General features: G+C 50.4%; 11 protein-coding genes across 11 annotated transcripts; 6 read left to right on the plus strand and 5 right to left on the minus strand.

Annotated features, from left to right (window-relative positions):
• Positions 1–96: 96 nt before the first annotated feature.
• On the plus strand, positions 97–2,438 carry PtrM4_021190 (uncharacterized protein; the record flags this gene model as incomplete). The annotated part of the gene is made up of 2 exons (XM_001931964.2): positions 97–1,627; positions 2,398–2,438. 2 exons carry the CDS (start codon positions 97–99, stop codon positions 2,436–2,438), a joined length of 1,572 nt encoding a protein of 523 aa, XP_001931999.2.
• A 379-nt stretch (positions 2,439–2,817) lies between these two features.
• PtrM4_021200 (histone-arginine methyltransferase CARM1) lies at positions 2,818–4,412 on the plus strand (the record flags this gene model as incomplete). The annotated part of the gene is made up of 2 exons (XM_001931965.2): positions 2,818–3,007; positions 3,079–4,412. 2 exons carry the CDS (start codon positions 2,818–2,820, stop codon positions 4,410–4,412), a joined length of 1,524 nt encoding a protein of 507 aa, XP_001932000.2.
• Positions 4,413–4,923: 511 nt separating this feature from the next.
• On the plus strand, positions 4,924–9,353 carry PtrM4_021210 (Rav1p-C domain containing protein; the record flags this gene model as incomplete). The annotated part of the gene is made up of 6 exons (XM_066103439.1): positions 4,924–5,004; positions 5,057–5,245; positions 5,294–7,630; positions 7,678–8,109; positions 8,160–9,111; positions 9,334–9,353. The coding sequence occupies 6 exons, from the start codon at positions 4,924–4,926 to the stop codon at positions 9,351–9,353; spliced, it is 4,011 nt and encodes a 1,336-aa protein (XP_065965641.1).
• Positions 9,354–9,698: 345 nt separating this feature from the next.
• On the plus strand, positions 9,699–11,273 carry PtrM4_021220 (Tymo-45kd-70kd domain containing protein; the record flags this gene model as incomplete). The annotated part of the gene is made up of 4 exons (XM_066103440.1): positions 9,699–9,993; positions 10,079–10,454; positions 10,494–10,621; positions 10,801–11,273. The coding sequence occupies 4 exons, from the start codon at positions 9,699–9,701 to the stop codon at positions 11,271–11,273; spliced, it is 1,272 nt and encodes a 423-aa protein (XP_065965642.1).
• A 618-nt stretch (positions 11,274–11,891) lies between these two features.
• Positions 11,892–13,582, minus strand: PtrM4_021230 (uncharacterized protein; the record flags this gene model as incomplete). The annotated part of the gene is made up of 2 exons (XM_066103441.1): positions 11,892–11,910; positions 11,979–13,582. The coding sequence occupies 2 exons, from the start codon at positions 13,580–13,582 to the stop codon at positions 11,892–11,894; spliced, it is 1,623 nt and encodes a 540-aa protein (XP_065965643.1).
• Positions 13,583–13,978: 396 nt separating this feature from the next.
• On the minus strand, positions 13,979–15,118 carry PtrM4_021240 (mitochondrial carrier protein; the record flags this gene model as incomplete). The annotated part of the gene is made up of 2 exons (XM_066103442.1): positions 13,979–14,824; positions 14,879–15,118. The coding sequence occupies 2 exons, from the start codon at positions 15,116–15,118 to the stop codon at positions 13,979–13,981; spliced, it is 1,086 nt and encodes a 361-aa protein (XP_065965644.1).
• A 300-nt stretch (positions 15,119–15,418) lies between these two features.
• PtrM4_021250 (uncharacterized protein) lies at positions 15,419–16,798 on the minus strand (the record flags this gene model as incomplete). Its single annotated transcript, XM_066103443.1, has 1 exon — positions 15,419–16,798. One exon carries the CDS (start codon positions 16,796–16,798, stop codon positions 15,419–15,421), a length of 1,380 nt encoding a protein of 459 aa, XP_065965645.1.
• A 1,083-nt stretch (positions 16,799–17,881) lies between these two features.
• On the minus strand, positions 17,882–18,034 carry PtrM4_021260 (uncharacterized protein; the record flags this gene model as incomplete). Its single annotated transcript, XM_066103444.1, has 1 exon — positions 17,882–18,034. The coding sequence occupies one exon, from the start codon at positions 18,032–18,034 to the stop codon at positions 17,882–17,884; it is 153 nt and encodes a 50-aa protein (XP_065965646.1).
• Positions 18,035–18,593: 559 nt separating this feature from the next.
• PtrM4_021270 (uncharacterized protein) lies at positions 18,594–19,561 on the minus strand (the record flags this gene model as incomplete). Its single annotated transcript, XM_066103445.1, has 4 exons — positions 18,594–18,932; positions 18,997–19,007; positions 19,082–19,300; positions 19,549–19,561. The coding sequence occupies 4 exons, from the start codon at positions 19,559–19,561 to the stop codon at positions 18,594–18,596; spliced, it is 582 nt and encodes a 193-aa protein (XP_065965647.1).
• Positions 19,562–19,747: 186 nt separating this feature from the next.
• On the plus strand, positions 19,748–20,920 carry PtrM4_021280 (Retrotrans-gag domain containing protein; the record flags this gene model as incomplete). Its single annotated transcript, XM_066103446.1, has 1 exon — positions 19,748–20,920. One exon carries the CDS (start codon positions 19,748–19,750, stop codon positions 20,918–20,920), a length of 1,173 nt encoding a protein of 390 aa, XP_065965648.1.
• A 48-nt stretch (positions 20,921–20,968) lies between these two features.
• On the plus strand, positions 20,969–26,043 carry PtrM4_021290 (uncharacterized protein; the record flags this gene model as incomplete). Its single annotated transcript, XM_066103447.1, has 2 exons — positions 20,969–24,529; positions 25,756–26,043. 2 exons carry the CDS (start codon positions 20,969–20,971, stop codon positions 26,041–26,043), a joined length of 3,849 nt encoding a protein of 1,282 aa, XP_065965649.1.
• Positions 26,044–27,259: the final 1,216 nt, after the last annotated feature.

A 27,259-nucleotide genomic window follows, 5' to 3' on the forward strand; every position in this document is an offset into this window, starting at 1 on the left:
GCGACACGAAGTGTAAGTATCTCATTTGCTTCCAGCTTGCAACTGGATTTTTTTGGCGTACATAGATTCACTCTTGTCTCAAACCCATAGTAGATCATGTACAAGTCATTTCGGACTCCGCCCGGTAGCCCCGCTGCACCTCGCACCGTGGTCGGAGAGAACAGCGAGCGCGTGGCGTCGACGCCGAAACGCAAGACTGGTGATAAGCTCAAGGATTTTGACACTGGCAACGACGAGGAGATGACCGAGACTGGGCCGGAGGTTGAGAAGCATGTTGCTGCCGAAGACAAGCCAGCCGTTACTGGCGATATCGACACAGACAAGGAAACCGATGCTGGTAAAGATGGGGAGCACGGGGTAGTCGCCGCGCGTCTAGATGGTACCGTTTCCAGTCAACCTACCCTCCTGTTTGACGATGACAGCGATGGCGAGCTATCAGAAGATCCAGCACCCTACGCCGACCACCAACTCACCAACAGGGAGCTAGCAGAATACGAAAAGTTCACTCCTCACCCCACGGACCCTACCAAGATCAACGCCACCTTCCGCATGAAGATGCCCGATGGCAACGGCTGGTACGTTCAAAAGGACGTTATCCCAGAAGTCCGTGAAGCCGCTCAAATAGACAAGTACGAAGAGAGCGATTGCATCTTCCCGCTGAGCCTTGAAGGCAGCAGAGTGCCTCGCAAGTACAAAGCGCGGAACGACTCCAGCGAGCCGCGCTGGGTCAAAACAACCGGAAACCGCTGGGAGCGCACCTACGAAGGCAGGACCGACGTTTTTGTACCCAAGATCGTGCATCGTCGTTTCAACGCGCGCACCCATGTTTACGAACAGATCTACTTCAGCCAGCCGAAGCTGGACAATATCGACCCGAATGATAAAGAATGGGTTTACATGTATAACAAGTGGCTCGACCAAATCATGCGGCGCCACGATGTCGAGCATGTGGAGAATAGTCTTCGCGAGCGCTGGAGTCAGGAGGAGATTTGCGCCATGTATACGGCGTTCAACGCATTCTTCCACGTGAATGGTATCGACGCGTACGCACACATGTCTAAGCAAGATCTCCAGAACATTGTCGATCAAGTCAATGCGTCTGGTCATCGCAACTGTGCGCTTCGTGCTTTGCGAGAGCAGATGGAATCCGGCCATGGACGCAAGAATCCTAGCTTGGCTTATCTTCGCGAGCACCTTCCGCTGTTAGAGGAATACATGGAAGCTGGAGGTGTCATATCGCAGGAGGAGCGGTTTCCAGAGAATTTTATCCCCCAGGAAGAGTTTCCGAAAAATGATCAACAAGACACATGGCGTCGTCCGTCAGATACGACACGGTGGAGACATAAGACGAAGAAGCTTAGCTACAAAAGTATTGGTACGCAGACTGGGGAGGACGTCGGCGCGATGGTGGACAGAGGTGTGAACACAGATGAGATTACAAACGTCAACACACCACCACCACCTGCTGTTACAACGAAGCGCAAGCGCGCGGCATTTTCTTCTACCAACGGCGAAAAAGAGTGCTTTGAAATACCGGTAGATCAGAGCAAGGAGGGGAAAGAGGCCTCAGGTGGTAATGGCGACCAGGGTAGTGCCGAGGCATCTGAGGCTGATGACCCAGACTACAGTCCGCGACCGCAAGAGAAGAAGCATTGCAGGCAGAAGATTGGAGATAATGACGACGATGATGATGACGACGACGATGAGTACTCGCACCGGGCTTTTGAGGGCATAGAGTTGGATGAGGATGAGGATGAAGATGATGAGGGTGAGGGAACCGTCAGCGATATCAAGTAGGTGGTGGCGGTAACGACTTGGCCGCCATAAATGCACACGCAGGTGGTCTTGATTCAACTCGATGCGCCAAAAGAAGCACAGCGTGGAGGCTGACCGTGAATGATGTTGGGGTGGTTAGGATCTGGCCCCTGTCGCTGTAGCAATGGCGCTTACGTAATCGGGGTTGCTATTAGTGTAGTATAGAGTTGCGTTCAATTTGTGAACGGTATATTTGTGGAAGAGTAGATAACTGGTTGGAGACTCCCCAAATGCGCATACAATACGGGTAGAGAGAGAACATATACTGTGCAGTACCGAGAACTGCGATATGGTCCTTGTGTCATTGCAACGTGGTCTGGTACGGCAGAGGTCGCATAGATAAGAGCGGAGTCATCATCACATGCCCCTTTTTTGAACTTGTCAATTCCTCATTGGAGATAAGGTGAATCATGGATTCTTTCTTGTGGTAGACGGTTACCATGTCAAAGGGAGGTAGAGCACGGACTAGGAGGTGAAAGTGAAGAGCGTTGATGAGAAAGGACACACAGAAATTGCAGGAACGACTGGAAATCACGACGATGCACATACAAATAGTACATGATAAAATCTGACATATGAAAGAGGTGGAGATCCGAAATTATCAGTACATGCGCATCGTGTGATGAGAGCGCGTGCGGTAATCGCATCTATGCGCAATCAGCGCGCTGCCAACGGCAAGATTGAGACCGCCGTCATCCAGCGAAATAAAAAAGGCTAAAACTGTAGAAATGAGAGAAGAAGCAACACGGATGCAATAACGGCGTCATGCTGATGATGCTAGATGGAGAGAGGTGGTGTGAAGCCAGGTGAGGTATGCCGAAGAGATACGGCAGGCACGACAAGCCTACCCCGCAGCGTCGCCCACAAATGCAAACACTAACCGCAGAGCCTTCCCCCACTACTCAGATCTTGACGCGGAAACCCAACGACCGTAAAATTTTCCGATCTTACAAATTTCTGGATCCCGAGTCAATACACACACGTCATTCGAGACTTTTCAAAATGTCCGACAGCGATTCAGACACCGCAAGCTCAGTTGGTAGCATTGTTGAAGATATTAGCGAGCCGGATACGACTAGCTTCAAAGACCTGTTTTCCGATCGACAATGGACTCGCGTACCGGACATGGTAGAATATGACAAAGCTGAATATGGCTTTGACCTCGCTGCAACCATCAAAGGGCTTGGGCCAGGTATGTCTATAGACGAGCACCGACACAATGGCGCTTTTCCTATTTCGGATGACTACTGACGCTGCATTTAGACGCGGACGAAATTACCATCATCAAGCTGATCAACTACCTACGATTGGAAGCCCAGAAGGGAACAGACCCCAAGACCATCAGCATAACACTGGATGACCTCATCAGCGACAAGTACCTGCACCCGGTATTGGAAGATGATGCCCTGCTCTTCGAATTGGGCGATCTCATGCCCGACAGTGATGAAAAGGCTATTGACTATGATGAGTACGAAGCAAAGATGCAGAAAGATATGCCCGAGGACTTTTCCAAGATCAAGCTCGTCAATGACCGGGATCAGGACTACTTTGAGTCTTACAAGGGCAACAGCATCCATCGCGAGATGATTGAAGACCGTGTGAGAACAGAGGGATACCGAGACTTCATCGAGAAAAATGCAGAGGTCTTTGCAGGGAAGACGGTACTGGATGTCGGCTGCGGTACCGGCATTCTGTCTCTCTTCTGCGCACGAGCTGGTGCCAAGAAGGTCTTTGCTGTCGACAACTCCGGCATCGTAACACGGGCCAAGGAGATTATCGCAAAGAACGGATACAAAGATCGCATTGAGGTTATCCAAGGTCGCGTCGAGGATTTCAACACGGAACGCTTGATTGGAAAAGAAAAAGTCGACATCATCATCTCGGAATGGATGGGCTACGGCCTGTTGTTCGAGGGCATGTTAGACTCCGTCTTGCGCGCACGCGACAAGTACTTGAAACCTGACGGTATCATGGTACCTTCCCACTGCAACATCCGCACCGCACCAATCTCAGATGCAGAGTGGATAGCAGACAGTACCGGTGAGAAGTTCTGGAAAGATATTTACGGTTTCGACTTCTCGCCTATGATTCCTGGAGGTCTACTCAACACCCATGAGATCGGCGTCTTTGATGTACCAGAAAAAGCGCTATGCGGAAGTGCGACAAGTCATTTGCTCGAGATGAAGACCGTTTCAGTTCAAGACCTGAGCTTCAAGGTTCCTCTTCGTATGACACTGGACCGCGATGTCACATCATTGCAGGCCATAGCAATATGGTTCGATACCATCTTCATCCACTCTAGTAGCAGTCAAGATATCAAGACATTGGACAACGTCGACTGGGGCAAGAACGGCATCCCCGGGCTTGGCTTTTCGACTGGACCCAGCAATACCCCAACCCATTGGCATCAAGCGGTACTTCTGCTAGATGCCGAGATTGCAGAGAAGCAGAAATTCAGCAAAGGCACAGTGTTGGAGGGCAGCTTGACGTATGCAAAGGAGAAGGGCGATGACCGGGGGATCACGGTGACGGTTGAGTGGAAAGGGAAGGGCGAGCAAGGAGAGATTGAAGGTAGGGTGCAGCGGACGATGGCGTAGGTAGTAGGGGATACTGAAGAGCCCTAAAGATGGCCAAAAGTAGAATTAAATGGATGACTTTGAAGATGCCTGCGTTGCCGCGAGGTCTGATATCTGATATGCCCCCTGTCGCGCTCAAAGGGCGCTAGCGTTCCGATTCCGAAATGTCCTGCGGAAGGCTCGCAGCAACCCCCAGGCGCCGACATTGCTTCTGTAGGCCATACATCCCTGTTGTCTCACTATATCTTGACACATAATCACCTCGTATACATCTTCACTTTCCTCGCGGCCCTTTTTGCGCTGAATTCCTCAATTTCCCCTCTACTTGGCGATTGTGGAAAGTCTGTGGTGACGACATTTCCACGTGGATCGTGCGCGTGAGCCCCGGCATCCAAGTGTCGCACGTCGCGCCGCCAGACACCGAAAGCTCGAGAGAAGCTGGACAGAGGCGTGTAGCTAGTCGCCAGCCACCTGACGCTCGTGAGCAGTCTAACAATGTCGCCGCAGCGGTAGCGAAGCTCTAATACACCCCATGCGCGGCATTCTCCCCGGGCGCCCGCAGGCTAAGCTGCAAGCTGTCGCCCATGGCTTGTGGGAAGGCCTTCAAATTATTGTACGACTGTCCATCACGGCACACATGTAGAAGACTAATTGCGCATTCCTAGGCTTATGTATCAGGCAATGCGCTCATCGTTCTCGACCGGCCCAACCATGTCCTGCAGACGCTCTATATCGACGAGGAGACTGAGCTCGAGGCAGTCGCAATCGACCAGGCGACCGGCAAACTTGCAGTATGCTCGACACAAAACATATACATATACCGACCATATGGGCAGGATGAGGGTGCTGTCAAGGTGGGCTATAAAGTAAAGAGGGTCTAGAACCATCGCTGATGTCTGCAGTGGTCGCTACAGGGCAGCATGTCCCTTCCTGATCCGGTCGATTTGATAACGACTCTCTCCTGGGGCATGCCCGATGAGCTGCTTGCCGGTAGCGCCTCCCTCACCCTTTTCAATACACACAGCGAAATCGAACAAATATGGACAAAGCAGCTGGCAAATCCAGTCAAGTTTGCCCACTTCTCGCCCGATGCCGAGTTGATAGCTTCAACTGGCAGGTACGATCGGCTGCTGAAGATTTGGCGACGCACCTCCTTTGGCTCTGCAAACCAGAGCTTCGATTACTTCTACCTTCCGCATCCCAGCGCTATCACAGGCCTGCATTGGCGACGTCCATACCACAAGGAGCAGTCAGCAGACAATGTGCTGTACACGATATGCGCCGACAAAAAGGTACGCGTGTGGGTACCAGGAGAACACCACGGTGTAGATGGGATGCATATGTGGGCTGAGGTAGACCTGGTCGAATCCATCATGACGCGAGATGAACATCAATCGAAGAAGAGATATGCATTCTTCATTGATGGCAAGCATTTTACACATGCGACGGAAAGAGCGATGGAGCAGGCGTCGGCAGAGGAAAAGGACCACGGCATTGCGCTACATCATTTGATCGAGGTCGCCAATCGTAACCCTGAAATATGCGTTGTGCTGGATGACCGTGGCAACATGGCAGCATGGGGCTTTGAGAATATAGGCGCACAAGTGAAGAAGATTACAGATGTGTTCAACATTGCACATGTTGACGGACTGCATCTACACTTTGCCAAGGAACCGAAACCAATCGAGGATAATGTACAGTTCTACGCCTTCATCGGTGACACGACGGAGTCTGCGCTCACGATATTATCACATCACTTTGACGGACGGATAGAGTGGTTAGAGTCGCGCATCGACTACCTCTTTGATCCTTCGCCACAAATACAGCGCATGAATAGAAAAGCCATGTGGACCGGTCACTCGCATGCTATCAAGAAAGTCAACCGCACAGCGAGTGGTCGGGCGCTGGCATCACGGACTACTACAGACGAATGTATAGTGTGGCTGCAGCGAGAGGGCGACCAAGGCATGGCCTTGCACCGACACAGCAGTGTCAATGTTACCGAGCACATCCATCGCACTGCGCTGTTACAAGAAGGTAAATTTCTAGTCTTTCTGCATCACCAGGAGATATCACTCTGGGATACGCGAGGACACGATGCAGTGGAAGTGGGACGTTGCAGATACAAGCTGCAGGGAAAGCCGCTGTGCCTGCTGGTTATCCCCGCGACAGAGGCTGGAGGCAAGCGCGTTCACATTGCGACGATCAGCTCAGAGTTTAAGGGATTCTGCTGGGAAGTCACATTGCCAGTGCTTGAGCGAGATCCGGTATCGGGTCGCAAACTGTCTGCTGTTGTGCAAACCAATGGCCACACCAATGGCTACTCCAACGGTCATACAAACGGCCATCCCGAAATCTCCATCCAACAATTTTCCACGTTTGATTTGGGATCGGGCGACGATCTTGCGTTCGTCCTTCCCGTTGACCCTGCTGGATCGGCACCCGTCATCTCCGGCTTTCTCGACACATTTGCGCGCGACATTGCCATCTCGTATACCAAGTCTGGCGTGATCAAATCCTGGACTGCTCGCGTTCATCCTGAAGAGCGGAAGCTAGAATGGCTGTTAACCTCCGAGGTGGAGACTGGTGTACACAACCCATCGCTTGCAAGCGGCACATCAATACGAAAAGCCGCCCTAGTAGACACCGATCGAACGACTCTGACTATCTGGAACACTCGAAGTGCACAGCTTGAACACGAAGAGTCTTTTGAAGGCAATGGTGGTATACAAGATCTCGATTGGTCTTCCACTCCAGACAACCAGTCTATCCTGGCAGTGGGCTTCCCACATCATGTAGTCATATATGCGCAGCTACGATACGACTACCTGAATGCCGGGCCATCATGGGTACAGGTCCACGACGTGCGCATACGCGACATCACTCCTCATCCGATTGGCGACTCAGTATGGCTGGGCAGCGGCAATCTTGTCATTGGTGCGGGCAACCAACTTTTCATCCAAGATGAGCATATTGAGGTGTCCGATGGCCTATTTCCAAGCTTACGTACCATATCGCGCAAGACGGCTACAATTGATCTGTTCGATGCAGTTAGTCGCCTCAATGGCCCACTTCCGGCATATCACCCACAGTTGCTATCTCAATGCGTGTTGGCTGGAAAGCTGCTACTGGTCCAGCGCATTTTGATTCGCTTGTACACCAAGCTCAAGTTTTGGATCGAAGGCGAGGAGCTTGACAGCACTCTAGGCTTTGCGCCAGAGGACTTCTTCGCGGACGAGGTATGATACAATTACCACCAAGTAAAGAAATAAACTGACCCCAATAGGCCCATACGACTGCCACTAGGAAAGAACTTCACTCTTCTTATGCCGACTATGCAGATGATACAGAACCGGAGGCCGTTACAGAGGAAGTCGCTTCTAATTTGAAGGAGTTGCTCACGAAGAAGCAGATTCCGCTCCTCTCAAGTCGGGAGCAATTCCGATTAGCCGATATCATTGAGTGTATCGGTATGGTGGAGAAGCATCGTCGCTCTATCGATGATAATGCGGGTCGCTTCCTGCTCTTCTTTAGGCAGCACGTGCTCAGTGAAAAACATCAAGGACCCATTTCATGGCGCGAGATCATCTGGGCTTTCCACTCCGGAAGTCAGGATATTCTTGTGGACCTAGTCAGCAGACACTTTAGCGGAAAGATGATGTGGCAGCATGCGAAGGAATGCGGTGTGTTCATGTGGATGTCCGACATCACTGCATTGGTATGGTTGCCTATGTCTTTTATTTTCGTGACGCTGTTAACAGTGTATAGCGCGCTCAATTCGAAGTCGTCGCGCGGAACGAATACACTAAAACCGAAGAGAAGAATCCAGTCGATTGCGCCCTCTACTACATTGCCCTCCGCAAGAAGCCTGTTCTTGTCGGACTTTGGCGCATGGCCACGTGGTCCAGAGAACAAGGTGCGACATACCGGCTTTTGTCTAACAACTTCAACGAAGCTCGCTGGAAGACTGCTGCGCTGAAGAACGCATATGCGTTGATGGGCAGAAGAAGATTCGAATACGCTGCCTCATTCTTCCTGCTCGCAGATCATCTCCAGGATGCTGTGAGCGTCTTACATAATCAGCTTGGCGACACACAGCTAGCCATAGCTGTTGCACGTGTGTACGGCGGAGATGACTCTCCCATCCTGTTGAACTTCCTCAAGGACAAGGTCCTACCGCAAGCTGCTAGAGAGGGAAACCGATGGCTCGCAACATGGGCATACTGGCTACTCAATCGCAAAGACAAAGCTGTTCGCTCACTAGTCACTCCTTTGGCTGATCTCCTCGATACACCTGAAATACCCAGCTCTGCCGCGAAATCATATCTTTCTGACGATCCTGCTCTCGTGGTACTGTATAAGCAGCTGCGGGAGAAGAGCCTACAGACTCTCCGCGGCGCCACCATGGTTGGTATGCGCGAAGAGTGGGATTTCGTACTACATACAGCGGGATTGTACGACCGTATGGGCTGCGACGTCCTCGCCCTGGATCTCGTCAAAACGTGGGAATTCCTCCTCCCTCCGCCGCCGTCCATCAAGACTGCGCCTGGCTATGCCGCACCTCTCAGTCCCGTGATGCCGCGTGAGGCTGCCAATGGTCAAGGTAGAAACCAAGCTGCGGCAGACTTTGACTTTGATCCCAGGAAGTTGCTGCGAAGGCGGAGTTCCCTTGTCGTTGCCGATCTACCAACTAGGGATCGTGCATGTGTTGATGCTGATGGTGCGCTTGAGCAACACAAGGAGGCTGAGGAAGAGAACGAAGTCAGTGAGAGGGAGAAGGAGAAGGTGGTAGAAAAGAAGGAAGAGAAGAAGAAGCCACCGCCGACACAGTTCAATGAGCCGGATGCGAATAGTTTGCTTGATGCTTTTGGTTTTTAGTAAGGGCTTAGCTTCTGATGTTTTGGGACTGGGGAAAAAGGTGGTGTAGTAGCTAATAGCATAGCTTGGCGTTTTTATGGGTGAATACTCTTGTCAGTTCAAATGCTTGTTTTTCCATCCAACACATCATTCTATTTTACATCTATCCCTTGCTGTCATTCACTTCGTGCCCCTTCATCTTCTTGTCTTCTCAAAAGGTGCCGCAAATGCAGCACATTTCATCTGTGGCAAATAGTGAACGCAAGACCCTGTGACTACACTCTTTTCCCACGCGTGGAAGGCGCGATCGGAGCCAGGGTCCAGGCCAAGGCTGCCGGTGCACGTGAAGGTACACAATCACAATATCGGCAAATTCTTCTTCTGAATTTTTCATCAACGCTTCAGCACCGCAAACCGGAAAGCAACAGGTCTCAGAGTACCGTATCCAAGATGTCGGACTCTGCCAAGAACAACAACGATACGCAGCCACGCAGGTCAAAGCGGATAATAGGCAAACCGAAGCCTGGCAACTACATGGGAATGAGAAAGAACGATTCGCCCTCCCATTTCTGCCGCAAGACAGACACTGCGATCGATAAGACGGTCGACGAGCTTGAACGTATTGCGCGTGAAGGGGGACAACGCCTTTTTGACATTGCTGATTCCGTGTTGAAGTCGGGAGAGAGCTCGTCGTCCGAAAACGAGGACGAGGGAGACGATTCTGCAAACAATGTTACAGAATACAGTGAGGAAGACGGAGACAAAGTGACCGATCATCACACTGTCCTCCAAGAAAAGGTCGCAAGAAGAAAAATTGTCCTCGCACCCAGTTTTTCCCAACAAAGTCATCGTGACCCTCAGCATCCCTATCCCAAACTCAAACGACACCCACACCCAAACCGACCTCATCTCCGAACGCATCGCTAACATCGCCGATGCCAACACATCCCTCAAAGACCACGCGGGCTACTACTTCAACCCGACCCTCCCCTTTCTCAAATTCCCGAAGCGGAGTCCTAAGACAACCTGGGCACCCCACCCCACCGCCCCCAACACTTTCATTGGCACCAACCCATACGTTCCCACCTATACCGTCACACCCATCGTTATCTTTCGTATCTTCGATACCGCCTCGCACCGGCACCACCGGTGCTACTTGAACCAACGTCTCCTCCCCATAAACCCAAACTCCTCTGCCTGGGTGAAGTAATACCATAAGTGGATCTACGAGATCCACGCCCGCAGAGACCCGACGTATACCAAGGACACCAACCGGGACTTCTGGACGCCTGCTGAGCGCCGTATACTGTATACCTACATCAATGAATACATTCATGAGAATGGTATGGCAGCTTTCAAGGTTCCCGAGGGGCGTAAGAAGGCGGTTGGGGACAACAGGGGAGTTATCAAGGATAGCATGTCTGGGGGTGGGCGGAGAGGGTCAATGCAGTGGGGGGCGCCGGGAGGAGCGCTGTGGCTGCCCGAAGCCAGGTCTTCAAGACGATGAAGGGCATGAGTGTGTTGAGACATTTGTTGGAAAAAACGGATGCAGTGAGGAGGGGGATGGAGAACGGGGGTGTCGATGAGTGGCCTGAGCATGCGATCCCGGTGAAAGACTTTCCAAAGGATACTGACGTGGCGGAGGAGGGAGAGTCTGAAGAGGATTTTGGAGACGAAGATGAGAATGGGGTAGAAGAACAGGCTACGGTACGGGATAGAGGAAAGAAGAGGGAGGCTGATGACTCGGCCGACGATGACGACAATGACGACAACCAGAATCCGAGCCCCAAGCGGCTCAGAAAATTCCCCGCCCTAGGTCCTTCGAGTACTTTCGACAGCAAAACCAACTCCCTGATCGCCAAAGCCTGCACGCTTGCCGACAAGGAGACAAACAAAAACTCAGCAGCCGTCTTCCGTGGGAAGACAGATACGCTGGTGGCAAAGGCGATGGAGTTAGTTGAGCGGGAGAAGTTCCGGGCTAAGGAGCGTGAGGAAATGGGTTTGACCTTTCAGACGAACGAGTAGGTGGGAAGTGGAGGGTAGACGGGGAGGTGTATAAGGGGTCTGACAAACACTGACTATGTAGAGTATATATCTCCAATGAAAGATACAGCTTCAGGCTGTATGATTATCGTCTTATCACGAAACCTATCCATTGAAGTCTTGATAGGCCTTTTATATGTACCCATGAGACGCAACGTTTGTTGCATCCTTCGTCATCTGACTTTGTCTTTCATGAGGACGTATCACTTTCCAATCTCAGCAAATTACATAATCAGACATCACGCATAACAGTACAATCTCTCCAGTGAAACAAGTCTGTATTCATACCAACAAAATCTGCATCCGCACAGCGACTAGGCCATCAACAAGCCTAATCTCCAGAAACCTACACTCTACCTGCAAAGATGCTAGAGGAACTCATCTTCGTCATCCACCTTATCCTCATCGCGATCAATACCGCCCCACGTCTCATTCCACTGCAGTCCTAGAATTCCGTGCTCAGTTGGTAGGAAATCATCGTCCTCTGAATCCGCTTCTTTGGTGTCGGCATCATAGTCGGCGTAGTCGTATGAGTCCTCATAGTCCTCATAGTTGTCTGCGTCATCATAGCCCTCATAGTCCTCATAGTCGTCAGATTCCTCAAAGTTGTCTGCGTCCTCTGAGTAGTATAAGTCATATATGTCGTCTAAGTCGGCATTGTTACCATCCTCACGCTGCGACACCGACGACGCATGCTGCGCCTCAAACGCCACCTCCCACTTTCGTATCGCTACCCCAAGTAGCTGCATCTCAATTGAAGCCCGCAAATAGCACTGACTCGCCTGAAGATTGCCCAAATCAGACAGCAACGACGGCCACATGTCCGCATACGCCGCTGGATTCATAGCCGCCATGGTCTCAGCATGCTGGAGTCGCTCCAACGACTTTTCCAGCAAGAACCATGTATCCAATTTCAACAGAGTATGCTTGAATCGGAATTGATGATCTGTGGTATCGGTAATCTCACAGTGGAGCTGGTACAAGTCTTGTAGCCTGCAGCACAATTCTTCGTCCTTCCAGGCATTGATCATCTCTTTCGGAAAGAGCAGGCCGATTGTGAACGTGTCGTACGCGGCGATTAGACGGCGTGTAAGCTCCAGCGGCGTCAGTGTCGTATCGTTCTGGAGTGCTGTCACCTCTGCCATCAACGCAGCGCAAAGCTTCGGTGCAGGGTTCCCAGGCTTCAAGTCCCCGCGGCAATGCGGACAAAGTTCCGAGTTATTACTCCCACTCCAGATCCATTTTCTCAGACACCCAAGACATAGGGCATACTCGCATAGTGTCTTGATGGCTACACGCGGGTCGCCGGGTAAGTCCCAGAGAGCGTTCCTCTCGGTAGCGTCCCCACGCTGGTCTGGAAAATGGAGACGCCTGGAATCGTGGTGGTATGGTTCCATGCAAACTGTGCAGGGTTCTTCTGACAGCCGGTCTTCAGATGGAGCCGGAACGGGGACGAGAGTGAAACAGGCTGTGGCGAAGCGTTCGCTGAGGACATGCTCGCAGTAGGAGAGTGTCATATCCTCTAGACTATGGGCGAGGTTAAAAAGATCTTTCATGAAGGCCTCTGACTCGAAGCCCAGTTCCACCTGGCTCGGGCTCACATAGGTTTCGATCTCAGACCCACCGGTCACTAGTGTCGAACATGTGAGGACCTGTTTGATGAAATTAGCTTGTGTGGATGGGTAAAGCGAGGTCCAGGTTCCATACACGTTCTTGCCAGCATGCCCATACACGAAGTACTGCGCATGTCCCATCATCCACATCATGTAGTGCCACATCTTCTCCAAGCCCCACTCGACCTTGGCTACCTCGTCAGCACGATCCATGTGCCGAGAGGCATAGATGATACGCCGCATGCCATCCAGGATATGAAACCGCTGGTGCCGAATCAGATCGGTCATCGGCTGCCCAGCCCAGAACTCACCACCCTCTGGAAACGTCTCCGTGGCGGGATTTGGCAGCTGTGAAGTCGGTCGCTCATCGAACTGAGGGTCCCAGGGGGAAACACCTCGAGCGAGGAGAGGCTCGTACTTCAACTCCAACCACGTGTACGTCGAGGCTGTACGCATGTGTGGGCTAGGACCGCGGCGGGAAAGTTGCTGGTCGATGATCTCGAAGAAGAGGTTACGGGCGCGCTGGAGGTCGGGGCGGTTCTGGATCAGGATAGGGCGTCGTTGGAACGCGAGGAGCTTGGAAATGTGCTGAAAGTGGAGGAGCCAGCAGAAGCGCTGGAGATGCTTGTCGATGAGGGGGGGCTCAGGGGTGGACATAGCTGAATTTGAATTGTCCATGGTGGTTTGAGTCGTCTCTAGTGATTCGTTCAAGAGGTTGGTAGTGGTTGATGAACGGAATGCCAGTTGCAGGGTTAGAGAGAACAATTGATAGGCAGGGTATGGAGCTGGGGACGCGTTGCCTCCCGATATGGAATTCGACATCGTGTGTTTTCAACGGTAACATGAGGACTATAACAGTACGTGACTGTACAGTGAAATATGACAATTGTCGCATTAGAATGTTTGTCTTCCGGACTCTCATCAAGACCACCAAGACTTTGACTCTCGGGTAAATCACTCGACTTCAAACTCTGATTAGATTGGAAGTCTACAGAAAGTAAATCTCGCCTCTAATATGTAAATGCCAAGCTTACAAGGTGATCCTGCAAACTTAGGCTCAAGCATGTTTGCTGTCTATCCAGTTTTGTCTTCCCAGATCTTCAAAAACAATTTCCACAGAATGGAAAACAGAATACCCTGCAGCCCATTCGCGATGATTCTCGTTTTGAGTCCGCGTCCAAATAGGCCCAGCCTTCCATCTTGACGCATAACCTGCTTCGCAGCCTCTGTATATGACACACGAGTGTCGTTGACCTGCCGGTACGTCTTAACCACTCTGAGCGAATTGGAAATCGTATCCGAGGTAACGGAGGCGCAGAACCCGATGATAGCTGCCCGTAGCAACCACCACCCAATCTGTTGTTTGGAAGGTTCGGCAATTGTCTCTGATAAGAGGTTGTATACTGCAAACCATGGGTAGTGTCCAACAAAAGTAGCTGCTGCCGTCGCAAAAGCACCCCACCAAAGACTTCCAACCCCGTCGCGCCTGATGCGTTGCCGGAGTATGACCCAGCCACTGGGACCCTGTGCTTGTAATGTGGTTTTCAATGTGTCGATGGGCGTCAGGATCATCCTAAAAGCTGCAGCGCAAGCAGAGGCGAAGATTGTCTGGATGGGCGATGGTAGCTGTTTCAAGAAGCCATTGGATTGAAGTAGGGCCAGAATACCGGCGTTTGCCGCAGTATCGCCGAAGCGCGCGACGGGCCCCTGAATGAGCGCAGCACCCATGCCTTGGTAGTATCGTCCGATGCCGCCATCGCGATAAAGCGTCTTTGTGGCAACAGTGGTTGATGTTCCATGCCGGTATTGGTAGTTCATGATGGTGCGTATCGGCATCAGTAACAAGACTTGCAGAATCATGGCTGCGGCACCACTGAGGCCACCGCCCAAAGCGCGTTTTAGTGCGCCTTTGAGATCAAACTACCACGTTCAATAAGCTATTCAGTCGGCATCAATTGTTGGGGAGGTGCTTACTTCGACATCATCGGCATCTATCCACGCCTTGATAAAGACAGCGATAATCAAAATTGCAAACAATGCTAATATTGCTCTCCATACATAGTACCATGTATTGAGAGTTACTTTCTCCGGTTCATCTAGGCTATCGCCACTTTCTGAGGGTGTGGCTCTTTGTGGACGCGTATCATCGTGCGCAAGAAGAGGCGCACGCTCATCTGGTATAGAGGCACGTTCTAAATCACGTTGCGAAGACATTGTGTGTTTGAGAAAATGGTGTTGTAGTGTCACATTGCACAATGTAGATGATGTTCCTTATCGCAACCGATTACCAATCACGGACTAATGACACGCACTCGGCTATCTCTCAGCCTGGCAAGGATAGCCGAGGGTTCGAGCAAGACCCACTTCATCTCCGCCTTCCGTCCTGCCCTCTACTGGCAACATGAACCATCCATGCGCTTCATCAATTCACATTCCTTGCTTTCCTTCTCATGCTGAATAGCTCTACCCTGGCTCTCGTTCCCCGCATTCTCTACCACACGACCACTATGGCTGCTACTCCGACAAGATGCTGCGGGGTCTACCAATGAGACGGGATCCCTCAATGGGCTTGCCTCCAAACTTCTTTTCCCCTGCATTCCTCAGCGTCACGACTGTCTCTTCTTCCGGTCGCCATGTATTTCCGTGCTCACACGAACAGCAAATGCGGCGGAAAGATTCCTCTTCTTTAGTTTCTTCGATGTGATCGTAATCATTCCATGGGCCAGGACAGTGGTAAAGGATGGCAAATGTGCCAAAGCCTGGCAATCCGGTATGAGCACCCCCTAGGAGCTGTTCGCTGCGGTGTAGGAAGTAGAAATACTCAAGTAAGGGCATATTTTGTACTGCCTTGGCAAGAGTGATAAGAACAGGATGCTCTGTAACACGAAGCATTTGGTTGCCGCTGTAGTCGTGTTCATCCGAATCCTCAGACTCCATTCGATAAAACTCTGAGCCAACATAAAGCTGGTAGAGCGTGGATTCCACACGCAATTCCTTGAGATGCGGCCAGTAGGGTGTTCCGGAATTCTTAGAGTTTGACGGCCAGAACAAGGTGGCATCGAACTTGAACTTCAAGGTCATGACGGTAAGATTTTGTGAGACAGTCCGTATCGCTGCACTGAGCAGATCGTGGGGAAGTAGAACCAGATTGGAGATACCCTGGTATGTGCGGAGATTCATGATCAACTCCGATCGAGGTTGAAGTTGTGTGGCTTTGATAGCCTCCGCAAATGCAATCTTCTCAGATCCGTCCCTGAACTCAACGAGGTTCCAGACAGTCCTATTTGTATTTGGCAATAGCTTCAATAGCCATGGAGCCACCTGGGGTGATATCAATGTCGGTGATACCAATTTCATATTGGGGAACGGGTAGGGGTGTTGGAGATCCAGTTCTCTAACTCTAGAAAGCGTCGGCAAGGAATCAGGATTAGTGAGTGTAATTCGAGTGAGAGCCATAGGTTGCATCAGACAAGGAGTAGGTGAGAAGACTTTTTTGAGTCGAAGACGCATATGACGCTGTACGTTTTCGTCTTCCCAGTTCTTCAAAATTTTGAAAAGCTCTCGAATTGCCAGTGTAAAGCATGCGTTGTTTGACCGCTTTTGGGTGGGTGTATCCCAGTATTGGGTCTGTTTCTTTGTGTAGGTTGGAAGCATCATCTCGAACTTTAGGTCAGCAAGATGATGGCGGCGGCGGCGGGTCACAAATTGCTGGAATGTATGCAGCTCGTCGCTTTTGACCTTGAGCTTCCGGAACGTGATGGATTCTATAGCCTCTTGCCAAGCGCGTGAGAGAGTGGCCAGCAGTGACAATTCATGGTAACTGTCGGAAGCGACATATCTTGCGATGTGATTGACAATTCCCTTGCTGCGTTCTCGAGCGCTGTGGTTGTCCATGGTTGATTTTTACCCACGTGTTGTGGTATGAACTGGAGTAGTGGGGAATATGGAGGGTGGAGTTATAGTCGCGAGGCTGGAGAAATGCGCAAAGCGCCGCGGGTAAATGCTCACACGCACTTGGCAAATGTCATGTAGTGAAAGATTGACGTATGAGAAACTGATGAGTGCGCAATATACTAACCAGCACGTGGCACTGTACATGGACCATGAAGAGCAGGGTTACGATTCACGAGGACCAATGTGGACTGACCTACATATCTAAGCAAGCTATTAAATTGGAAGATAAATTTAGCAGGTCTATGTTGTTGAGGATGCACGAGCCTTAGATTATGCTAAATTCCTATGATAGCGATTTTCAACTTCACTTCGGTCACGTCTTATGGTTGACACAGCCTATCCTTGGACTATAGTCACCGCTTACAATAACACTCAAATGATGCAGAAAATGACTTATGGAACGAACTCTCGCACTACACCCGGTCTCAAGAACCACATTAGCACTGAATCATAAGCCACATCTGTAGACCCTTAGCTTCGACAGAAGACTCGGCCGGACTATTGAATATCACAACCTTGGAATTACATCTTTCAACACCGGAACATACTCTATCATTGACTTTGTATTCATCACGATCCTATATTTGAGCGTCATATGAAAAAACTCTTAGCTATACCAAAACACTGCAGGTAGAAGACATTGTTATCAAGTGCTGAGAACCCAATTAATCGCCCCTTGTGGGTCATAGAAATCAATCCATCTTCGCCCGTTCAGCAATATGCTCCTAATCACCAGACTCCGCAACAATCAATCGGATCGGCATGATTGATTCCTATCTAGGTTAAAGGCTGCCTAATGAAGTAATTCTTTAACCTATATAGGAATCAATCATGTCAATCGATTGATTGTTGCGGAGTCTGCTAATCACTCTCATCATCCCACTTTTGCTTCGGAGCCGCATTTTTCCCATCATCATTTGGACCGTCAATTACAACTGTTCCATCCTCCAAGAACTTATGCAGCTCCTCTTCCGTGATGACCGGCACACAGATCAATAATGACCACTTCCCTTCGAGCAACCCTCAAATTGTTTGCCTCTCCTTTGCAATATCACCTGTTTTGGTCTTCAGCTTTCCTCCAATAGAATCCACTGTGCATGCTGGCCTAGGCGGCGTGTGATTCCCATCCGCAGCTTTCAGTACCTTGCCTTCGAAGAATGTGTTGAAAGCCTCCATGATGTAGGTGGCACCTGGGAGCTTGAACACATTGTAACGAGCTGAGCCCTAGGTCACATGACTAGGCCAGCGACCTAGTCGCTTCCTTTCTTCTATCACTCCTTCCCCCAGCGGACCGTGCGCCATGCGTCAACCCAAACAAAGCGGGATGGCCGCCCACTTTCCTCTTCTTCTCTTCATCTCGACTGTAAATAGCTTCTGGATTAGGTAGCTGGAATACAGTACCTACAGACCGTTCACACAAATGGCCGGCTTCCGCTGATCCACGGCATTTGCGGTGGAGGAGGTCGAGCCAGGCATCTTCGGTTGGTGTGTACGCAACAGTTCGTCGCTTGTTGTCTATACCATGGCTACGAAATACCTCGCTGCGCCACTAGGAGATCATGACGATGTGAGCGCGGGAGGTCCAATCGATCTGTGCATGCTCCATGTTTGAGAATATCAGCGTCTTTAGCTCGGCGGTAGAGATGTTGCGCAGCTTGATGACGAGCGTCTGCAGTGATACAGTGTTGGTGTGCGGAGGATCTGTACTACCTTCTACGAGCTCCCATGTCCCTGTCTAATCAGAGGTAGATTCATCGTTTTCCATTTCTGGTACGGAAATAGCTTGCTCAGGGTCTTTCTGGGTCTCGGCACGCTTTGGCATGTCAGACGTGTTGCTCGAGTTGAAAGATAGAGTCGAATTGCGCATGTCTGTCTGCACAGGTAGGCTCTCAGTATTAGCCGCATGCTTGGTCTGGCCCTGCTTCTTTGGCAACTTTTCCATCTTGGAGACTTCCTTCGCTTTTGTCTCTTCGCTATCGATGTGCCTCAAGTAAGTATAAGGGTCGAAATACTTGTCGTGTAGCCATGGTGTGACGGGGTGAGGAGAGGAGGAGGACTGCGTTCCATTGTATAGCTATGAAGGAGGGCAACTATCTATATGTGTGTGTGATGAGAAAGTGTGGTAGCGATAGCCGTACCCAACTCTCACCTAAGTTAGTCTTGGCAAGGCCCAAACCGTTACACATGGACTTAAGGTAATCTTGTTCCCATCTCCGGCAGTACTCATTTCCCCGCTGTCTTCATCATCAGGTCGAACAATGGTAGCAGAGTGGTTGCCATCGGAAGGTGTGTGTGCCTGGATGTTGTCTTCTTTGATACCGCTGGTTAAGCCGGAGTTGTGGTTGATCAGCTGCCATCCCAAGCCTACATTGTGTACAAATAGTGGCGGTTCCTCTGGCACCATCATGCCTTCAAGTTCGGCGAGGTCCTCATCCTCAGGTACTGGATGAGTACAAAGCTTACTATATTGGGATTTATCGCGCATTGGCTGTGCATGTGTGGTCAACTTGCCCACTTGAGCTGCAGAGCGCCCGGTTGGTCGTGCAGGCACACGATTCAGACCCAGATCTGTATAGTGTAACGGGCTGAGCCCTAAGTCACATGACTAGGCTGCGAGCCTAGTCGCTTCCCCGGCAACGAGAGGGCCGTGCGCCAACCCAAACAAAGCGGGCTCGCCGCTCGCGTCTTACCTTCTTTCTTCATCTTGACTGTAAATAGCATCTGGACTAGGTAGCTGGAATACAGTTCCTACAGACCGTTCACATACAGTCAAGATCAAGAAGAACACGCAGAACACGCAGAACACGCAGAACACGCAGAACACGCAGAACACGCAGAACACGCAGCAACCAAGGCACCGTTATAATGAGCTCCCCCGGGGATACTAACATGACGACGAACGATTCGAACCAGCTGTTACAGTCGCTACTACAGAGACTTGAAGACATGAGCACTAGGATGGAGAGGCTGGAAGCATCATCGCACGAGCCACCTCAAACGCCTGGTCACAATACAGACGCCACCACTGATCCGACGCCAACCTCCGAGACTTCGAACACATCTGTGCCTATAATCCCAAAGCCGCGGCACAGCTTACCCCACCCGCCTACGTTTGGTGGAAACAAATCACAATGGCGAGGATGGAAGCTAGAGATGGAGGGCAAGATCGAAGAAGACGCGCAAGCTATTGGAAGCCTAAAAGCTCAGCTACGCTACGTCTACATGCGTCTTGATGGGGCAGCGAAAACCAACGTTACAACATACTACGAGATACAAGTTAAAGAAGAATCGCCAAACCCTTTCAAGCTGCTTGACCGCCTTGAACTCCTCTACGGCGAACGAAATCGGAAGGAGAAAGCCATTCAGAACCTCTACTCTATACGCCAGAAGGACGACGAGACGTTTATTTCCTTCTATCCACGGTTTGAGAAAGAGATGGCCAACGCTGACGCAGAAAGCTGGCCTGAGCATACGAAGATATCCTACTTACGAAATGCATTAAGTGGTAGGATAAAGGATAGGCTTGTTGGTACATCAGGGACAGAAACAAGCACATACGCAAGGTTCGCTCAGAAGTGTGTAGATCTTAGCAACGACATGGAGTTGTTCGGCCAATGGACGAAAACAACCCGTCGTTACGGTAGCCGAACTGCTGAAAATGCACCAACCTATGAACCACCAGCAAAATCGAATAATGCCACTCTCACAGCAGCTTCCCCTGAAGACATGATGGAATGGGAACCTACGCAGCCTACAACTACCCAAGTGAACGCTGTCGGCCTCCGCGGCAAGACCAACATGAATGGATATCCATCTAGGCGTCCTGAGGACCGAGAACTTATTGGAAAACGAGCAAAATGGGTCAACCAAGAGGAAATCGATGCTCGACGCCAGGAACGACGCTGTCTTCGATGCGGCCGCAACAATTGCCGAATAGCTACATGCCCGTTGGCAGCCGCTCTACGACCAACTCACGTTAGCGTCAAGACAGCAAAGAGTACTGTGGTCACCAAGGCAGCTGTAGAGGAGGAAGATCCAGAAGACTCCGAAGCAGAGCAATAGGAACACGCGGCAGCTCAGAAAGAATGGAAGGAGACTGGAAAGCAAAAGATGGATAGCGATCCCTTTGTAGTGGACGTTAGACTTAATGGAACTGACTTTGTCACTGGACTTGTTGACTCAGGTTGCCTTTGCTATTCCGCCATCAATGAACAACTCTTTCGATCTCTGAGACTGCCATCAATCAAGATAGCCCCGCGTCAGCTGGAGGAAGCAGCTGGGAAGAACGCAGAACCAAGTACTGTCCTAGATACAGTTACTTACGCCTCGATAGACATAGACGGCCACCAGCAGAAACGCGTCTTCTTCTACGTTGTACCTGGCCTGACTTACGACGTGATTCTGGGAAAGCCCTGGTTAGAGGATGCCGACGTCACAATTTCGGCCAAACAAGGCTGCCTGGATATCGGCGCATCAAACATCCGCGCATGGAACCACAAGAAAGCGTCATACAAGCCACCACCAATGAAGGCTACTCAGGTGATGGCTTCCGCATTCATGGCGGAGGTGAGAAGAAGCCGTAGGAAGAACAAAGGAGACGGTATTGCGCTCGACACTGGACTGTTCGCTGTTTCCATCGCCGACATTGAGAAAGCTTTGAAACCGCGCAAACGATCCGATCCGAAGACGAAGCTCCCACCCCAGTACCACCAATGGCTGAAGGCTTTCGACCATTTCCTAGCTGAGAAACTTCCCCCGCATCGTAAAGGCGTTGATCTCCACATTGAGATTGAAAAGGATCAAGACGGAAACGAGAAGACCATTCCATGGGGTCCGCTCTACGGCATGAGCCGAGAAGAGTTACTAGTGCTTAGGAAAACTCTCACCGAGCTGTTAGACAAGGATTTTATCCGCGCTAGTAACTCTCCCGCAGCCGCACCCGTCCTAATGGTTAAAAAGCCAGGAGGGGGCATCCGATTTTGCGTTGACTACCGAGGCTTGAACAACATCACCAGGAAGGACCGTTACCCTCTGCCTCTATTCACAGAAACACTGAGAAATGTGGCCAAAGCTAAATGGTTCACAAAACTTGACGTTATCGCAGCCTTCCACAAGATCCGTGTGGCCAAAGGAGAGGAATGGAAGACAGCTTTCCGAACAAGATACGGCCTATTCGAATGGCGGGTTGCTCCCTTCGGACTAACAGGAGCACCAGCCGCATTTCAACGCTACGTAAATAGTGTTCTGCAGGATTACCTTGACGACTTTGTTTCAGCCTACGTTGACGACATCTTGATCTACTCGTCAGGATCGCTTCAGGATCACAGAGAGAAGGTTGGAAAGGTTCTTCAACGCCTCATAGACGCTGGACTGCAGATTGATATCGACAAGTGCGAGTTCGAGACTAAACGAGTTAAATACCTCGGGTACATTGTGGAAGCAGAAGTGGGTATTCGAGTTGACCCTGAAAAGATTATCGCAATCCGCGAATGGGCTACACCAACGTCAGTTAAGGCTATCCGAGCATTTATTGGTTTTGCCAACTTCTACCGAGTTTTTATACCGAACTTCTCGGACATTGCTGAACCGCTCATCAACCTAACTAAGAAAGAGATGGTTTTTCATTGGGACGAGGCTTGCAATCAAGCATTTGAAACGATTAAGGAACTTCTCATTACAGCACCAATACTCGGCCATTTTGATCCAGAGAAGGACACCTTAGTAGAAGCCGACTCCTCAGGACATGCAACTGGCGGCCTATTGCTGCAGAAGGACAAGAACAACAACTGGCAACCCGTTGCTTACTACTCAAAGAAGCACTCACCAACAGAGGCCAATTATCCAATTCATGACAAGGAGCTTCTAGCTATTGTTCGTTGCTTAGAAGCATGGGCTCCTGAACTACGTATGGTTAGGAAGTTTACAGTTCTGACGGACCACAAGAACCTCCAATACTTCTACCGCGAACGACAGCTGTCTGAAAGACAAGTACGTTGGTCAGAGTTTCTCTCACGATTCGACTTCTCCCTGGAATGGAAACCTGGAAAGACTATGGGAAAACCCGACGCCCTATCACGACGAGAACAAGACCTACCCGCCAACTATGACGATGAACGAATACGGTCTCGATTTATCCGTCTCTTCCAGAGCAAGCACTTGCGGAGTGTTCAAATCCAGTCTCTATCGTCTGAGGAGATTGACTTCACAAAAGAGATACGCATGTTTGAGGACCAGGAGATGCAGAATCTGTGGCACCGAAGCCGCCAAGAAGATAAGCTTTATCAGGAGCTTACTACACTAGTAGCAAATAAGGAGAGGAACCTCCCTACTAAGCTTCAGAAGGAGAAGTTAGTGAGTATAGCAGAATGCACCCTAGACGAGAGAGGCTTGTTACGATTTCGAGACCGGACATGGATCCCTCACTGCGAACCACTCCGCACGCGAATCATTCAAAATATTCACGACTCGCATATTACTGGCCACCCCGGACGAGATCTTACCTACTCAATCTTATCAAGGCAGTTCTTCTGGTCAGGTGCAGCAAGCGACGTGCGACGCTTTGTCCGTAACTGCGAGATTTGCGGAAGGAATACGATATGGAGAGAAACAAAGAAGGGCCTCCTTAAACCATTACCGATCCCAGAACGTATATGGGGGGAACTTTCAATCGATTTCATTACCGACTTGCCGCCATCTGGACGGGATAACGCAACGAACTGTATGGTGGTCACTGATCGGCTGACAAAGGGAATTGAACTAGAAGGTATGCACGATATCTCGGCACAAGCCGTAGCACAACGACTTTTCGAACGGCATTATCCTATTCACGGTATTCCAACGGCAATTACGAGCGATAGAGGACCACAATTCGTTAGCGATCTTTGGAAGCATTTCTGTAAGCTCCTTAGCGTTGAGCAACGCCTGTCGACTGCCTACCATCCGCAAACCGATGGTGCAACAGAACGAATGAATCAAGAGATTGAAAAGATGATTCGAATCTGGGCCACGTACACGCAAGAAAACTGGCTGGCACTTTTACCTGTCGTTATGGGAGCAATCAACAACCGCGAGGCCTCATCCACTGGCCTAAGCCCCTTCTATTTCATGCACGGATATCACAATGAACCCATTCAGCTAGTAGAGGATCGAACTATTCAGGACCGACCAAAGAAAGATGGCGAAGCACTAGCAGAAGGCTTCCTCAAAAGACTCCAAGATGCAACAGAGTGGGCCCAAGCCGCGATCGCGATGACACAAGAGAAACAGCAGCATCAGGCTAATAAGACAAGAACAGCAGCGCCCCAATACAAGGAGGGAGACTGGGTGTTTCTAAACCTTAGAAACGTGAAGACAACACGACCTTCCAAGAAGCTAGACTGGTTGCATGGAAAGTATAAAGTCTTGAAGCAGGTCAACTCCCACTCTTATAAGCTTGACGTTCCGGGAAAAATCCATCCTGTCTTTCACGTAGACCTGCTTCGCTACGCGCCTGACGACTCTTTCCCATCGCAGAAAGTTGGAGACACTCAGCCAGGGCCTATACTTATAGATGGAGACGAGTTATGGCTGGTTGAGCGTATTCTGGGCGAACGGACAATAGGGCAAGGAGGGAAAGGAATCAAGGAGGCATATGTGAAGTGGGTGGACTATACTGAACCGACATGGGAACCAGTGAGCAACGTACTAAAGACTGACGCTTGGAAGAAATGGAAAAAACTACACGCTAAAGGGAAAGGAGGGGGGTAATGTAACGGGCTGAGCCCTAAGTCACATGACTAGGCTGCGAGCCTAGTCGCTTCCCCGGCAACGAGAGGGCCGTGCGCCAACCCAAACAAAGCGGGCTCGCCGCTCGCGTCTTACCTTCTTTCTTCATCTTGACTGTAAATAGCATCTGGACTAGGTAGCTGGAATACAGTTCCTACAGACCGTTCACATATAGCGCGAGACAGGAATATTGCGGTCTGTTTGTGTCGTCTCTTCTGAGAGAATCGTGCCTCCGTGGCTGTTTCCTTGCGCTATTTCGTCGTTAGTGTCGATCATTCCGAAACTCTGGAAGGCCATGCGTGAGGTTGTCGGAGAAGAGTCCAACGGATTGGAGTCGGCTCGAGACATACCAGTGCGTATCCCTGTACGTGGCGGAGAAGGGGTAGCCTCCGGGCTAGTATGATCCGAAAATATACTGGAGTTGCTCATCATGTTGATTTTGGTGGTGCTTGGAGGGGTGCAGTCAAATCAATGTTTAGGAAAGAGCACTGGTTGCACGGACCAAGTTGATGGAGAAGAGCAAGGGAAATTCATCGCAATGAGTCTAGTGTGTTGGCATGAGCAGATGCTAACACATCCATTTCACCTGATTATCTCTGTACCTTGTCCTTCGCCACATATGCAGCCTGTCGCCATTCACTCTAATATCCCCATTGATACCTAGGGATTTTATGACCGTTACGAACATTCCAAATCTGTATTTACACAATGTGTGACCCAAATCTAAACCACAACATTCACAGCCATACCCATCTGAATTGACTATAAGATTCTGTGAAAGCTTTGGGCAATGATCTGCTTACATCCTGCCTTGCGATGAAACCGCGAAGTCCATGAAAACTTAAGAGAGAGGGGCAAAGCCCTTCTGGGTCGCGTTTGTGGTGACGCTGTCAAAAGCAGGATAAGAGGAAAAAGAAGAAGATAGCGATAACTACAACATCAACGCAGAGATGATGAGCGCAGAGACAGACCTCGGGAGATAGCACCTGGCTTTTTCCTAGAGCCCATAAAAGCTGGTGAGCGTTCAATAGTACCCAAAGATCCTCCAGACGCCGTACAGCTACCAGCTGCATCAGCCACCATGCTGCAAGCTGATCTCGTCGTCACTAGCCGACTAGAGCAAACACGTACAGAAAACAACCGCCAAGGTGGTCAATGCGTATGACCCTGGTTCTCTTCGATCAACTCCCAGTATCCGGAAGAGCCCTGGGTGTCCCGAAGCCTGCATGAAGCGGCACGTATACTTCGCTATCAAGTCAACACCGCTAGACAGGAGGCCATACGAAAGAAGCAGCACGCGATTACCAAGAGTGATCGAGCCGCCAGAGGAGGCAAAGCTCCGAGGAGTCATCATGGGCCATAGTGTGGACGTTTTGGTGCGGATAACGACAAACCCCGAGTTCCTAGGTAACACCGACTAGCGGCTCACTTGGATAGACTACGCTTAGAGCTACAGTCGGGTACAGTGATTATCGACACAGCGAGCAGAGCGCAGAAGCTGTTGCAATACAGGATGTTGCGCTGCGAGAATAGTGGAAGTAGACTTAGCGTGAACTTTCCTTGTTACTGAGCACGAGAGAGATGGAATTGCCGCTCATTCACCAGCTTTAAGGATTGTTTCATACGAGTCAGTCACATACTCGTCCGTCCCGATATTAAATTCTTCTCCTTCACGTCATGGTGGGTTTAGAAAACAATCAGCGTGTCTGTCTTCCAGAGATGTCAACAAGCAAGTCAAGCTGGCTTGATTCTTATCGATTGCAGATCACAGACAATATAGAGGCTCGTGCACAGTGGCACGTCCCAGAGAATGGTCTGTGATCTGCAATCGATAAGAATCAAGCCAGCTTGACTTGCTTGTTGACATCTCTGCTTGGGGGTGCAGTGTTGATGTATGTGGGATCTTGGAAGTAGTAGCTGCGCTTTGACCTGTGCTATTGGTAGAAGGAGAATTGCGAAGTGGTGGGCATGGGGACAAATATATGGTCGAGGGCGGGCTATCAGGTCTGTGCGGAGTGAGTGAGAGCAGCGTGACCGCATACTGCGCGCCCGCGCCACGCACAGACAGGGACTCACCTCCCGCGCCATGCAATCACTTCCCTAAACTATGACAGTCATTGGCCAGGATTGCTGCTATAGATAGGCGAGTTCATCAGCGCCTTATCAGAGTACACTACAGGGTTTCGACCTCGGGGGTGAAACAGATCTTGGGAGCACTAATATTTTAGAAAAAATAAGAGATATACCAACTAACAAAGTTGTATATAGGTAACATTAATGCTAAGTGGTGTAAAAATATAGAGTGGATGAGATGACCTTCAATCTACAGGATAAAAAGCATATCTATATAGGCAAGACTGTTGATACGGCAAAGGTGAGGTTGGATCAAGTAACGGTCGTTGCAACGAGTTGAAGTAGATGGTTATGATTGATTAGAGGAGGTGGGCTGCAGCTCGCGTACGAACTGAATCCCACCCCACGGCACGGGCCACGCACGTAGTCACGTGCTCGCCACGTACGTACGGTGGCTCGAAACTAAGAGCAACCAACAAAGACGATTGCTATTAAGCAAGAACGAGCACATCACAGGCTGATTGTTGATGGCAAGGAAGCTGGAATGATACAATTCAAGAAGTA

This window comes from Pyrenophora tritici-repentis, chromosome 1 (genome assembly GCF_003171515.1).
Source record: "Pyrenophora tritici-repentis strain M4 chromosome 1, whole genome shotgun sequence".
Lineage (NCBI taxonomy): Eukaryota > Fungi > Ascomycota > Dothideomycetes > Pleosporales > Pleosporaceae > Pyrenophora > Pyrenophora tritici-repentis.